This window comes from Saccoglossus kowalevskii, chromosome 3 (assembly GCF_978046115.1).
Source record: "Saccoglossus kowalevskii chromosome 3, keSacKowa6.1, whole genome shotgun sequence".
NCBI lineage: Eukaryota > Metazoa > Hemichordata > Enteropneusta > Harrimaniidae > Saccoglossus > Saccoglossus kowalevskii.
The window spans coordinates 22,374,364-22,390,663 of record NC_140643.1 but is presented as its reverse complement, the minus strand read 5'-3'; the positions used below and the strand labels follow the sequence as shown (position 1 = coordinate 22,390,663).

At 38.0% G+C, this 16,300-nt stretch overlaps 1 protein-coding gene across 1 annotated transcript; it reads right to left on the bottom strand.

Annotated features, from left to right (window-relative positions):
• Nucleotides 1-1,812: 1,812 nt before the first annotated feature.
• Nucleotides 1,813-15,134, bottom strand: LOC144344175 (neuronal acetylcholine receptor subunit alpha-10-like). The gene is made up of 8 exons (XM_085497363.1): nucleotides 15,077-15,134; nucleotides 14,615-14,836; nucleotides 11,601-11,930; nucleotides 6,044-6,189; nucleotides 4,023-4,067; nucleotides 3,400-3,509; nucleotides 2,769-3,301; nucleotides 1,813-2,660 (listed from the first exon to the last, which is right to left on the bottom strand). The coding sequence occupies exons 1-8, from the start codon at nucleotides 15,132-15,134 to the stop codon at nucleotides 2,188-2,190; spliced, it is 1,917 nt and encodes a 638-aa protein (XP_085353489.1). The 3' UTR covers nucleotides 1,813-2,187.
• Between the last annotated feature and the right edge of the window lie 1,166 nt (nucleotides 15,135-16,300).

The window sequence follows — 16,300 nt, the reverse complement described above, 5'->3', positions numbered from 1 at the left end:
TGGGATCAGACTGCTTATTAAAATAAGAAGATATTTTTGAACGTATTTATCTTCTTACTATAAAGTAAATCACTGGCATTGATAGCATGAAGTCCTTTATTTGCCAAAAGAAGATGCACGAAGTCGCGATGTTCATTTGTTTGTCAAAGGCTCTGAATGAACTGCCTTAAAAAGTATGTGTGTTTAAATGCCAGGAATTATACTAACCAGTCTACTTTGGATAGAAATCCATTGATGGCAATCGAAATACATAATCTCTAAAGGGTGCAAGGCAACATAGTAATAATCTAACACATATTACTATATTCGGCAACAGCTGAACAAGGTCATGTTTACTCTTTTTTTTTCATTTGATCTATTTCATTCTCGAAAATGATTTCCCTGTGAGGGTGCATTTCGATCCAACTACTGATCCCAACATACACGCACTGCAGGAATCGTCGCCTACACCTAGTGCGCAAATGTTATTTTATATCGGTTGCTAGGGGAAAGCAAAAAAACAAACAGTTTAAACACATACAAACGTTGATTTATTGTTATTTACTTCAGTTTACAAAGTTAATTCATTTCTCTGGTTGATAAAAGAATATATTGTATATAATTTAATAATACAAAATACAGTATCTTGAATACTAATTGTTATCAATATGGTGCAGATGTCGGCATCAATCATACGCCATTAATCTTTCTGAATTATTTGCAAATGCGTTTGTTTTCATAATTTAGGAGTATTTCTGATTATAAATCCCAATATGAACACGAAATTAAAACAAAGTTTGTTTGGTCACACACCTAATATGAGTCTATTACAGCTTTGTGTCGGCGTAATACAACAGACAATTATACAAACAAACAGACAGACAGAGGAAAGACACTGTATCACTATACAATTCCACAGATTTGTTTCATTGTTACAAAATCACAGTACTAAAAAGCCATGTAATCTGTTATGTTAAAGATGTAGTAGAGGTTTTCAGGAAGTAAAATTCACACTAATTATTTTCATAGAAGAATTGTTTTAAACCTTATCTAACAATGTATTTTATACAAGCTCAAAGTTCACACATCTTTGTTACGTTAGATACAACCTTCATGTGGACATGTGACTGCTAATAAATTCTTTATTGAAGATTTAAATGAGTGAAATTGTGAAGAAATTGAAAAATACATAAAACATGAGAAACAGTCACAGTGATTTTGAATAACTTTGCATTTTATCAGATAGTTGTGTTTGACAACTGTTGTAAGTAAGCACGTCCCGTTTATAATAAAGTGCTGAAATTTTCATAGAATAATTTGATTCTATAAAATGTAAAAAGTTCATTTTGATTGTCTCAAACTGATTCTCAAAATCAAACAAATTTGCCAAAATATAAGATATCTAGCAACCAATTATTTTTTAAAAAGTGAACACGTTACTGATGTCACCCGTCAGATATACGGTCTTGTTTATATTACATTCACATCGTCTCTATAAAACTCAGCTTGCATAAAAGACAAGTTGTGGTGTCACGTAATATTGTAATGAATACTCCACGATAAGGTGGGTGTTGTCGGATATAACCCCATAACTGATGTGCGAACTAGTATGAAATCTGATTATCGGACAATGTTCATCTACACAAAAGAAGTTACATAACATACACGCGTATCAACCACAATGGGGTTTGTAGAAAATTAATCCAAAACTAGATAAATCGACTTTAGACTAGTAAAGCTCGCCAAGATATACAACATAGTTAATCGACGTGATATTCGGAGGCTTGCTGAATAAACTGATTTTTTTTGGGGGGGGGGGGGGTAAAACAATATGATTTAATCCAGGAAGCGTAAATCTCCTCATACTCGTACGTATAATAATTATACACAGCATTAAATGCTACTGTATGAATTACATCCTGCATATGAATACAAGTGTGACGGGTTTACAATCAGCATAAGAACGAAACGTTTACAGAAATTAATCAACTGCCAGAACAATATGTCACATGACCAAGAGTGGTATAAATAATTGCTCAAATAAATCATAATTATCGGCCATTTGTCTTTCTTGTTCGTAGGTGGTTCTTGAATAACAGCTAAGATATTCTTCCAAGTATTCATTTGGTTTAATACTGCTGTAGTCGCAAAACCATCATATATCATAAATATGTCACAGTACAAGTATTGGACAGGAGTCATACGACCTCAGTTTAATTTAGGGTAGTCATAGCCACGAAACCTCAGACCGCACACTAATGTTAATAACAACGATAACAGGGACATAGTTATGAAGAAAACCTGGTCGAGCACTCGAGCCATAATTTCCCATTCGTTGTCTTCAACAGAAGCTTCTTCTTTTTCCTTGATGCTCGTTGTATCACATTTGTCATCACTGTCATCTTCCATCCTTGAAATAACAGCAGAACTACCAACTACGAAGCTTTGAGTTACAATTTCCGACAGCTGTATACTGTGTCTTCCGCTTTCATTGTTATTACTGTTTGAAGAGTCAATAGAGTACCAGGCTATACGATGTAAGCCGCAATAACCAAAGAAAATTCGACGAACCCATCGTGGAGCTGGACGATTGGAATATTTTCGATGGTGAACATTCAACACAAGTATGGTCATTATGCATGATGCAGATACTATGCCGATCATCGAGAAATAGTAGGTTCCTGTATCAGAAAAAAAAACACAGTAAAAGTTGTTTTGTTATTTGTGAAAGCTTAAAATACATATATGTATTACTAGAACAAAAGAAATTTAGCATACATCTGGCTTACCAATAATTGGAAACGTGCCCTCATTTGTCATTGGAATCATACGAGAAAGTTGTCCATAAAACAAAACCAGCGTCAGAAGATTGGTGATACACAGAGATAGTTTCTCCCCAGAGTCAGGAGGCAACAGGAACACTAACATACTGATGCCAGCTATCATTATGAATGGCACCAACATGAACATTTGGTAAAACTTGTTGTAGCGCTGTAGAACCAGTGTCATTTCGACTCCTTCCACTAACTCGTGGCCCTGCATGGGAACTGTCACCCCATTAGCCATGATGGCATCCACCAGCTCCCACTCGTCATTTGTGTGAAAGTTGTCCAGAAGAACCCCATCACCGAAGAGTGTCATTTGCTGTGCGTTGTACGACCAGGAACCGAAGAACAGTCTGCATAACTGGTGGTCAAATGGAACAAATGTGACGTCAAATGCACAGTTACTTTTCAACAACGTTGGGTAGTCCCATACCACGTGGCCATCGTGGGTCACGACCACGTTGAGCTTGTTCGATGAGTCCGCAGATCCTTCGGCACTGACAATGGTGAAAAAAGTATGTTGGGGTTATGTTATTGCCTGGCTACATCTGTATCATAACCATAGTAACATAGAACAGAAATGTAATATACTTACCTGTTGTACAGCACTGTGTCTGGATGCCATATTTCATCTGCTGGTAGTCTTATTTCAGCTATGTTTTCATATAGTGTAGTATTCCAGCTTAAATATGTATCATACCAAGTCTGTGGAATTAGATTCAATGGAATGATGAGTTCTGTTTCTCAATTTGTTGATAGCTTGTAGAAGCAACTGGTGCGAATTTGTAATTTATCAGACACAGACAAATCAGGCGTGTTGATATGTCTGGTCATAACTGGTTAAGCTTACTACAGGTTAATCAGGCTATGAACGACGTCATAGCAAATTATAAATCAGCTCCAAAACAGTACATAATAACGTGTTCGTTTATATAATAATCCAAAAGGAATCAATCAATCAGCCAATGAATGAATGAGTGAGTGAGTGAGTGAGTGAGTGAGTGAGTGAGTGAGTGAGTGAGTGAGTGAGTGAGTGAGTGAGTGAGTGAGTGAGTGAGTGAGTGAGTGAGTGAGTGAGTGAGTGAGTGAGTGAGTGAGTGAGTGAGTGAATGAATGAATGAATGAATGAATGAATGAATGAATGAATGAATGAATGAATGAATGAATGAATGAATGAATGAATGAGCTGTGTGATTACATAACAAAACTATATATCACCTGTGTTATGTAAGCCCTAAGGGTAACTTGCTGATGTGTGTCAGACTGAAAAATAGGCTAAATGATTAGTACAATTAAAAACCATCATCATCATCATCATCATCATCATCTCATCATCATTATCATCATCAGTTTCAGTTGAGGCTTGTTATAAACAAGTCTTGTGACTCGTTAGTCGTGGTAGAGTATGATACAGTAGGGTAAAATCATGGGTACGCTAGACAAATACTTTATATTATTACATATGTACTGCATTTTATTTTGATTCGTCCCTGCAATCAAAATCAGTATTTCCACAACCCACATGCAAATGAGGTCTGAGAGCAAACAAAGTAGTCCTTTCAGGAATACCGTTTTTCCAAACATAGCAGAAATAAACAATATTTAGAAGTACGATATTTTTTCCTTGGGGTACATGAATATACTTGCCGAGTGAAATGAAATTTGAACAACAGCAATGGTACTTTTAGGCAGTCACTTATCTTGACTAAAACTAATTTGCATATCACCCATGCAATAATGTTTTTGGTATTTTCACGGTCGATATGCAAACGACCATGGTATTTCCATTGGCTGCCGAGCCATTTTTTGTTTGTAAACACATTTTCGTCTGCTATTTTTATCTGGTTCAAATCGTTCAGCAGCATTTTTGGCATGTTACATGTACATCACATGGATTACTATGATTGGGAGAACTTAATGTATGTTGATCATTTGGAACCTGAGATGCGGTGTATTCTGCTTCGCTCGTCACAAAGTACGACCGCAGGATACACCGCATCACTCGTGAAAAAAAACTTCCATACGCAACGAAAGCCACGGGGAGAGTGTGGAGTTCTGTCATATGATTCTCTTCATCAATGTGCGTAATATCTAGTTAGTTGTAAATACATATCTGTATTAGTTCTCTGAGACGTAGATGTGGAATTACGTAATGTGATCACAAACCAGCGAGTGTATCCAAAGATCTGTATCTATGTGAACAATATTAAACTAGTAGTAGGTGTGTATATAATAGAAAGTTTCCTTCCTATACTAACACATGGGAAATTCCCGACATTGTTTATGTACTATTATTATTATTCAGTATATTAGTGACACGAATATCTGGATATATGGAGACCCGGTTTTAATTTATGCAAAAAAGAGGCCATGGTTAAATAGAGCATAATGAATGGGTTTTAAAGATATGGCTAAGATTATGAATAGCAAATATTAATACTAAATCAGAATCTTTCGGAAATTAAATTAAATTCTGTTTTATGCTTGGAAAACGAAATAAAATTATGTACAGCTTAATAATAGAAATAGACTGTCTTCTGCACTGATTTGCTCGAGAAAGCATCACCGTGCCTGTGGTGGTGCAGATATTTGTTTTCCCAAAAATAGATTTAGTATGATGACATCAAATTTATTAATATCTCCAAAAAGAAATACAATTTAAAAACAAACTTAGCGGCATGCTAGAATTTACGCTGCCACATCACAAATAGTAAATTGCTAGTTCCAGGGCCCCGTTTTAGAAGTGCTTCCATGGCTAAAACCATCGTCGGATTTAGAGGGGGCGAGGGAGCCGCGGCCCCCCTATTTTTAACAACCAACAGGGCTTTGCGCCATCGGCGCTCGCGAACTTGGCCTTCGGCCAACTTATCGACCCCCCCCCCCATTCCAGAATTCTAGATCCGCCCCTGAAAACTACGGTAAAACAAGTCTGATATAATAGTAATGACGCACCCCCCCCCGCTTATGTCGGGTATGCCACTCGTTATTGCACAATTTACTCCACATGTGCACTTGCCTACGGCTCGTGTATATATGTCGTGAGTCGTGCAATATCAGATATATATACGCCCAAAGGGTCAAGCAGATGCGGGGCATTGTTTAAATACATTGTTAAACGATATCATGTTTATCAAATATTAGTCTGGTAATTTGTATAATTCTAAAATTACGTTTGCATCCTGATTCGTAATATTACGTAAATGATTAGTTATCTGTGTCATTTTTATGTTCATACTCACTACTTCTTCAATGTGCTGTACACAGACGTGGAATGTCACAGAAACGCTGTCAGTCGTTTGGTTGAATGGAAGCGCTAATTTGTCATAGTCGTCGAGAAGATCCCGTATCAATCGACTATACGGATTCCCGGCACTTGAACTGTCCACTAAATAAGGAACAGAAAAGTGAATTAATATAATAGTTGCGTTCAAGAGTTTAACATATGAAAGGCAAAACAAAAACGATTATTCCTTTCGAAAAAAAAAAATAATGCATATATTTACCACATGTTAAAGTATTCGTCCATATCATAACGACCGAGATTAGAATCCAGCCTCTGTACATCGTACGTAGTGGGGACGTGTATCGTGAGTGACGTCGATTAATCTACCGCGACGGTCCAGTTATGATACGTTGCGACGCTCAAAGGCATTTTATAACATACTGACTCATTCTTAACCGTGGCTTTTCCTGGAAATGAAGATTTTTTTCGGGTTTCCATGAATTCACCTATCGCAGTATGCAAATTTAATTGATATTATAACAGACCACGCAGCCGCAATTAACCTATCAGACTCGCGACAATACAAACATTGACATAGAATAAATTGCTCTAAGTGACTGATATACATTATTCAGAGCATATCAGATTAAGTGGGGAAACACCTTAGAACGGAGCGATATTGTGAGGGCATAGCCCGAAATAACTCACCGATGTGTCGTGGTGTTATCTGCTTCTACGTCGTCTGTTCTGTTTAATTGGAGGTAATTAGCCAATCACTTGATGGTGTATAATAGCAATAACATAACAATGTACCAATTTTTGAGATTTACAAAAAAAAACGTGATTCAATGGCAATTACTGGGTTTGTAGCACTATTTTCCAATAGAAGTAGAAACAACTTTATAATCTAAGACGAGCGAAGTTGCTTCAAGCGTTCTGAGCCGAATTCAAATTTCACACTACTGAGTTGGTTACTGCACATATATGCAATGCATTATGAGAGTGAACGCACATTATATATGTAATGAAAATCACCGGGATCTCACTAAATTAAATGTTAAAGCGGGGGAATCGTCATCTGCGCATGCGTCAGATGGCCGTAGTATGCCATTGTTTACAAACAAGCGTCCACCCATGAACCTTTGCGTTTTTAGCGTGTGTTGTTATCGTCGATTGGGACTCAATTCCCGCGCGTGCGCAGGTGACAGCCCTCCCGCTTTAATTTACAAAAATGTATTTAGTGTTTAGGATGCCTACCAATAATAGCATTTTTCTTTGTCACCGAGCAAAATGTTGAGGTTTGAGAAAACACTTTCGTCGTATATTGAACTCTTGCTTCCCAAAACACTGTTCGGTAACCACATTTTTTTTTTATTTTCGGCTACCCATTGGCATGAATCCATAAACAATGAAAAGATGACAAGAAATAATTTTAAATCAGCCTAAACCTCCTCAAAAGGAATAGTTACATTGTATAAAGCTGTTGGTAAATTATAGTCCGTCTTCGTAGAAAATTGTTTATATTGTATTTTGTGGGAAAGTTCACATATTATAAATACATCATTTGGTATGAAAGTACTAGTATCCCCTTTCATGATTGTAAAACAAAAATAACATTAGGGCGATCTGACCTAGCAATAGCTGTATTTTTCTACCATCATATATCATAGCGCTATACTATATCAATTTTCAATGATAACGAGTTCTCATCAATTTTCTCGTCTTTTGTCACATTTTTAATCAATACAGGTCAGTCAGTCAGTCGGTCTATCTATGAAATATACCAGGGCACGCGACCGACTTCCTACAGCGCTGCCATTCGTGTAACAACGCAATTTAAATACATCAATGACGTCATACATCCCGCACAGAAATGTGATATCCGCCGATATATATGCTTACCTGAAATTGTTTGAATGGTGGTAACGCCGTACCCATTGTCATTAATATTTTAAAATGTGTATTGACTTTATTGTAATTAGTGTAATGCACTTTCACAGGTACCAAATAGTGGTGAATTACAAAAGCGACGAATGTCGACGCCAAAGAAGATTACGTCATGTGTACATAGTATTTTACAAAGTGTCTGTTAGCGTATTTACGTCACCTGACATATATAGATAACAGTTTACTCAAAGCTAATTATTTTGTATCAGATCCGATTTCATAGTTCGTATACATTAAATATGTATAATCACAATATCACATATAATCACTTTAATTTTGAAAGATATCGATTTTTGTTCTTTATTTTGCATAAATAGTATTACAGGGTCCCAAACAAATTTACTGGGTGACAGGTTGGTTGTCGCGAATAACGTTTAACAAAACAAACAACTGCACTTGTTGAAACAAACAGTGTGATTAAAAGGTGTTCATAGGATGTATGTTGTCCCAATCACTGTCACTGAGGCCATGGAGCTCCATGCCGAGGCTAACACATGGTCACCTGGTGCGTCATTGTGTATATTCACTAACAATGACCCGGTCCTTAAATTGTTTCCTGTTACTAGTATCATGGATCGAGCCTTGCATATCAAAGATTCCCTCCCACACCACCGTTCCCCTAGCATTATTCGAACGGAAATACTTTAATCGAAATTCAATTGTACTATCAGGTCAATTATATAGTTGGGCAATTTTTTCTTTTCGGTTTGTGTACAATGTGTTGTCTAAGATGCGAGTCATGCTGCTGGCTAGGTATAATGTGTCAATGAAAACAATAAACTAGGGAGTACTGTATGTGATCACTTAGGTTCACGATTAAATCAAACGATCATTAACTTCGTGCTCATATTGAATGCAGTTGAAAGATATTGATTGTATTTTATTTCATTTAAAGTAATCACAATCAGGAAAATAACTCCTTAGCAATTTAATTCGTCGCACGCTCGTAAATATACTATCATAATTCATACCATTAAATATAAATCAACACTGTCAGAATTAATTAGAGGTTTTTATGACGTCATAGATTTATATTATCAAAGGATAACGTAAGCTCTCCTCACAAGTAAATGTGTTTCACAAAAACAATTTAACTAAATTTGTTTATTTATGATGATAGTGATTTATAACACACCAATGAAACTCCCACGGCGCCATATTTGATTCGGAAAGGGTGTGGACGCGGCTCGGCTCGGCCTCCATCGCACATAATCATCTTTCTTCATGTTGCCTGATATTGAATGTTCAGTGCGAGGCAATATATTGTGTTGAGTGTATCAACAACATAAAGAGAATGAAGAAGCTAGTATGATGAAGTTGTTTGCACGATATAACAGTCGCTATTCGGACTACTATTTCTGACAGTTGGTATTCACAGTTACTAATATAGTGAACGATTAATCAAAAGATATGACGTGTTCAGTACTTAGTGTGATTGGCTGTATGATTGAAGGTTACGCCCTATAGTCTTTATACTTCTTTGTAATTGGTTAAGGTTTTGAAAGTGAATAAAGTTGTTTTAGTTGGTCTTGGCGAGTACAGCACGATAGACGCAGTCTAGAGTCCAGTCCTGGAAAGTCTTGGGGCGAGCCTTGAGGCAGTCCAGTCTTGGGCTAGTCTTGGGTCAGCCTTGTGATAGTCTTGGGGATTTTTTCCCCAGGGCGCCGTGTCTTATAGACTGCTACAAAAGACCGACTAAGACGAGAGTTGAAACGTATTTCGTTGTGTGTGCCTTATTTGACTGTAAAGCTTAAGTGACTTCCCCGATCCCGTACCTCGAGGGGACGCGATATAGAGACGAGACGAGATTCCCCCCCCCCCTAACACGTGTGGAGAACCCGAGGCCGAAGTTTTTCCCCTGATAGAACACCGTGAATACACAACGAGGAACTTGAACTTAAACGATTCCTAGTGTACTAAAGAAACCTAGAACAGAACTATTGCTTACCGACGTCAGATACGCATACTAAGAGAGGACAGTGAAACAAATAAAGAATACACCGAAACAACTTCGAATTGGACCATGTTTACGCATTAGCTTTTTCGTCGGGTGCAGGCTGCGGTGAATAAAACTACAACACGGCGTAACATGCTGTTGTGCTTTTAGTCCAAAGTGTGAAACGGCCGATAACGACGGTCGTCGTGAGAGAAGCGTACTTGTTTCTCCCGTACAGCTTAATTAAAATAATTAAGATGGCCATTATGTTTTTGTGTTAATAACATTTTTTTTTATTTCGTTCGATGGCCATTATAATTATTGCGGGTAGGTTCGCTAATTAATTTAATTGTACCAATATGTACCATTAAAACGTAATTATCAGACACATCAATTAGATAATGAACATAAATCATAAAGTTGAAACGTTAACATTAAGCTATAGTTAACATTGAGCAGCAAAGCTCATGTTCACGGCTAAATATGGAGATGATAATTATTGTGGTGGTAATCGGTCGTCTCTTACTCGCCGCCTCGGTAAATTATACATATACCCATCTTACGCCATTTACACACATAATATTTTATTTTATTTAAAAAAACAAAACAAGAGACTGTATTCAAGTCATAGTCGACCCTCGTTTGTAATGATTCATATTATGGTTGAAGGTGAGAGGTCATGAGAGGCTGCCTTGGCTCTTCAAATAAGTCCACTGTTTCCTTGGTCTAAGATCTCATTGTACAGAAAAATAGACCGTCGTTTGCTATAGGGTTTTATCGGTGCAACCTCGCATTCATATGTAACAAATATACCAGTACAGAATTATTTGTAGGTAAGTACAAAACATTAATATTTTTAGCATTATTAATTAGCTGATATAAGTAAAACAACAAAAGGAGAAATTAAAAAAAAAACATTAAAAATTGCACTAAAGATTGAAATAAATATGTCGGTGTTAGAGGGCGCTACACACACACATATTTTATGTTCACATGATTGTGTATTCACAACATTCGAAGCGGTGAGACAACTGCATTAGATCCACCTCCTAAACGCCGGTGACACACCGTTGGTTCTTGTTCAGACTCCTAGTCTCGTAGTTCTCTCGCTCCCAATGAGATATCGGCGGCCATTTCCGTGTAAGTCATATTCCACAATATGATCTGCGTTGTGCCGCGTATAATAATAGAGTTGCTTTATGATACAATCGAAATGGTCTGAATAATTGGAATAACCAGAACAGATTTATTTAGTCGATATAGTACGTGTAAGTTCATTTAAGTTCGATTATCATCAGTTTATGTCTCATTTTTATAGGTCCGATTTTAGGAATCTTTGAAGTATTTCCCAAAATACTGTATTAGTGTAAAAATAAAGTGTTGTCTGTTTATTGGAGACGAGAAACATTTTTATATGTACATTATGAAAACGTGCTGACAGAGTGATAAATGCAAATAGCAAAACAAAATGGCGGAATAAATAACAATTAAGAGTCGTTGCACTATGAATACCTATGATAAGTCTAATTTATAAATAATGAAAACATTAAACAATATAAACAATATAAAGCGATGTCAAGATAGCGACGCGACTCTCCTAAATAACACCTAACATTCGTAACAAAACGTTTTTGTTTTTTTTACATTTGCTACCGTTTCATGTTTTCATACAAGGGCCAAGGCAACTTGCTGTGTCCATGTTCAACTAAAAGTTTAGACATGTTTTCCATGACTTGATTAATTCTCTGTCGCATCTCATGTGTAAATGCAAGCCGTGCAGCCTTTTTCCAGGCCTTATCTGCAACACGATGAAAACCACCCTGTGTGTCCATTCTCACACACGCCATCCTTTCATTGGTCAGAGGAACGTTCAGAAAATCCGTCATCTTTTTTACTTCTACTTCTGGGTCCTGTACAACGTTTTCGTAGTGAACGATCAGTAACGGTATGTCCCATTCCACCCATCGCCGAATCCGATTTTCGTAAGATTTTATCCGGTCATCAACGAATTTTATCCACTCTGAAATTGAAGAAATGCATATCATATCATATCATATCATATCATATCATATCATATCATATCATATCATATCATATCATATCATATCATATCATATCATATCATATATTAGATGTATATGATATTAATTAGATCATTTAGGATTTATACTGCGATGCGATGTGATATAATGCAATGGGATGCGGCATACCGCGGTGTGATGCTATGCCATGCCTAAATAAAACTGTGATGTGCTGTGATGCTATGCCATGCCTAAATAAAACTGTGTTGTGATGTGATGTGGTGTGATGCTATGCCATGCCTAAATAAAACTGTGTTGTGATGTGATGTGATGTGATGTGATGTGATGTGATGTGATGTGATGTGATGTGATGTGATGTGATGTGATGTGATGTGATGTGATGCTATGCCATGCCTAAATAAAACTGTGATGTGCTGTGATGCTATGCCATGCCTAAATAAAACTGTGTTGTGATGTGATGTGGTGTGATGCTATGCCATGCCTAAATAAAACTGTGATGTGCTGTGATGCTATGCCATGCCTAAATAAAACTGTGATGTGATGTGGTGTGATGCTATGCCATGCCTAAATAAAACTGTGTTGTGATGTGATGTGGTGTGATGCTATGCCATGCCTAAATAAAACTGTGATGTGATGTGCTGTGATGCTATGCCATGCCTAAATAAAACTGTGTTGTGATGTGATGTGATGTGGTGTGATGCTATGCCATGCCTAAATAAAACTGTGTTGTGGTGTGATGCTATGTCATGCCTAAATAAAACTGTGATGTGATGTGATGTGGTGTGATGCTATGCCATGCCTAAATAAAACTGTGTTGTGATGTGATGTGGTGTGATGCTATGCCATGCCTAAATAAAACTGTGATGTGCTGTGATGCTATGCCATGCCTAAATAAAACTGTGTTGTGATGTGATGTGGTGTGATGCTATGCCATGCCTAAATAAAACTGTGTTGTGGTGTGATGCTATGTCATGCCTAAATAAAACTGTGATGTGATGTGATGTGGTGTGATGCTATGCCATGCCTAAATAAAACTGTGTTGTGATGTGATGTGGTGTGATGCTATGCCATGCCTAAATAAAACTGTGTTGTGATGTGATGTGATGTGATGTGATGTGATGTGATGTGATGTGATGTGATGTGATGTGATGTGATGTGATGTGATGTGATGTGATGCTATGCCATGCCTAAATAAAACTGTGTTGTGATGTGATGTGGTGTGATGCTATGCCATGCCTAAATAAAACTGTGTTGTGATGTGATGTGATGTGATGTGATGTGATGTGATGTGATGTGATGTGATGTGATGCTATGCCATGCCTAAATAAAACTGTGATGTGCTGTGATGCTATGCCATGCCTAAATAAAACTGTGTTGTGATGTGATGTGGTGTGATGCTATGCCATGCCTAAATAAAACTGTGATGTGCTGTGATGCTATGCCATGCCTAAATAAAACTGTGATGTGATGTGGTGTGATGCTATGCCATGCCTAAATAAAACTGTGTTGTGATGTGATGTGGTGTGATGCTATGCCATGCCTAAATAAAACTGTGATGTGCTGTGATGCTATGCCATGCCTAAATAAAACTGTGTTGTGATGTGATGTGATGTGGTGTGATGCTATGCCATGCCTAAATAAAACTGTGTTGTGGTGTGATGCTATGTCATGCCTAAATAAAACTGTGATGTGATGTGATGTGGTGTGATGCTATGCCATGCCTAAATAAAACTGTGTTGTGATGTGATGTGGTGTGATGCTATGCCATGCCTAAATAAAACTGTGATGTGCTGTGATGCTATGCCATGCCTAAATAAAACTGTGTTGTGATGTGATGTGGTGTGATGCTATGCCATGCCTAAATAAAACTGTGTTGTGGTGTGATGCTATGTCATGCCTAAATAAAACTGTGATGTGATGTGATGTGGTGTGATGCTATGCCATGCCTAAATAAAACTGTGTTGTGATGTGATGTGGTGTGATGCTATGCCATGCCTAAATAAAACTGTGTTGTGATGTGATGTGATGTGATGTGATGTGATGTGATGTGATGTGATGTGATGTGATGTGATGTGATGCTATGCCATGCCTAAATAAAACTGTGATGTGATGTGGTATGATGTGATGCTATGCCATGCCTAAATAAATCTGTGTTGTGATGTGATGTGGTGTGATGCTATGCCATGCCTAAATAAAACTGTGTTGTGATGTGATGTGATGTGATGTGATGTGATGTGATGTGATGTGATGTGATGTGATGTGATGTGATGTGATGTGATGTGATGTGATGTGATGTGATGTGATGCTATGCCATGCCTAAATAAAACTGTGATGTGATGTGATGTGATGTGATGTGATGCTATGCCATGCCTAACTAAAACTGTGATGTGATGTGATGTAATGTAATGTGATGTGATGTGATGTGATGTGATGTGATGTGATGTGATGTGATGTGATGTGATGTGATGTGATGTGATGTGATGTGATATGATGCTATGCCATGCCTAAATAAAACTGTGATGTGATGCTATGCCATGCCTAGATAAAACTGGGATGTGATGCTATGCCATGTGATGTGATGGTGATGCCATGTGATGTGATGTGATGCGATGCAAAGTGATACGATGCAATGCGATTTGATGTGATTCTATTTTGACCTTACCAGGGTCACGAGTCAACTGATCACCCCAATCTGCGATGCCCAAATGATCGTGTTCATTCAAATAGTTGGCGAGTAGATTCCTTTCACTGATGGTACTGTCATACAAGTTACGAATAATCAATATACCCGCTGGATATTTCTTTATTTGCCCCAAACCACGAGTATGTGTCTTGACGACGAGTGTACTGCCAGAATCCCAGTCTTCGTATTCGCCTAGGAATCCTGTGAAAATCAGACATTTATAACATATAACAGAAATTTTCAATGCGGGGATTCCATATTTATTATGGCAGTATAACTGCAACGGACGCTGCAAATTACGATAGTTTGTGAGTTGGATCGCGCTCTAAAAACAAAAACAAAACAAAAAACACTGATATCCTGTGGCTGTTACTTAGGTTTAGACCGCGGCAGCGGTAATCGTAATTTTTGGTTGATAACTATTCACGTACCGGTACATGCCTTGCGGTATAGCATCCTCCGTCGGAGGTAAGTTCAGGGATCTTGACTTTGTTTGCATGGCGAGTAATGTTCTGAATGTTGCAGTGCTTGCTTAAAGCGTGGTGGTCGTCGCGCAGCGCGTGTTTGAATTTAATGTAAATAAACATTGTACTTTACACGCGTTGTATACGTCGCTATGAGTCCCATATCGAACAGGACGCGGCACGACGACTGCCGCCCTTTAAATTATAAATAGCAGAGGAAGTAAAATGACGTCGCGATATCGCAACACTGAGTAATGTATATTACAGTGCATCGAATTGGCTACTATAACGGAGTGACATGCAAATAAGAATGGTAATAGTAATATTAAACAAAAACAAATATATATTACGAATCTCCGACACATAGTCATGATTCTGACTGTTAAAGATATTTCCTGGTTTTTGGTTCGAAAATGTGTAAAACCACCCTGACACTTGCACGATTCTGTGGCACGCATTGGCACGGCTCGAGTCGTGCGAGTGTGCAAACTACTGTTACAGTAGTCGTAAACTGGTGTGAAGTGTGCGTAAACACGTCGTGACTGCGTGCCATGTCGGGACGACATGTTAAAAATGTTAAAAATTCGTGAACTATGCGCAAACTGTTCGTGAACTCGTCCGGGCGATGCGGGAGGATGCGTGGCAGTGCGCGCCATGCCACGGCTGTCACGAATTACCACGAATAGTTTACGAACAGCTCACGTCCGAATTGCGCAAACTCGTCGTGCCAAATAGGGATGTACGGAAACTATACGCAAGCCATGCGTGAACTCGTCGTGCCATTCCGTGTCAGTGTGGACACTGATGGGCACACATTCGTGAACTCGTCGTGAACTATACGGGAGCCTCCAAGTTCGTGCCCCAAAATGGCACGACTTGCCACGACAGAATCGTGCAAGTGTCTTTAGTCTAAGTCTAGGTGGCTTTAGTCTAAACACATGCTCGTTATTATTGTTGGTGTATGGTTAGACTGGTCTACGGAATAGGACTTTTATTGAAACAGCGTAATTTTTGGATGAATTACAAACTACTTGTTGCATTTGTTTAACGTGTCAGGGATTGTCAATGAAAGGTAGCGAAGAACCCATGAACATCAATTGTAAGCTAGGTCAAGATTAAAGTGGGACGTGCAGATGAGTGTCATGTCCATTAGCGATAATCCTGAAAACAAAGTGGTAACATACATACATATATACACACA

What these genes read in the sequence shown, in the direction of transcription:
- LOC144344175 (XM_085497363.1), bottom strand. Translation starts at nt 15,134, where the DNA reads ATGCAAACAAAGTCAAGATCCCTGAACTTACCTCCGACGGAGGATGCT. An exon ending in GGAGGATGCTATACCGCAAG is followed by an intron (nt 14,837 to 15,076) that starts GCATGTACCGGT and finishes TGATTTTCACAG; the next exon opens with GATTCCTAGGCGAATACGAA. An exon ending in TTTAGTTGAACATGGACACA is followed by an intron (nt 6,190 to 11,600) that starts GCAAGTTGCCTT and finishes TTCCTTATTTAG; the next exon opens with TGGACAGTTCAAGTGCCGGG.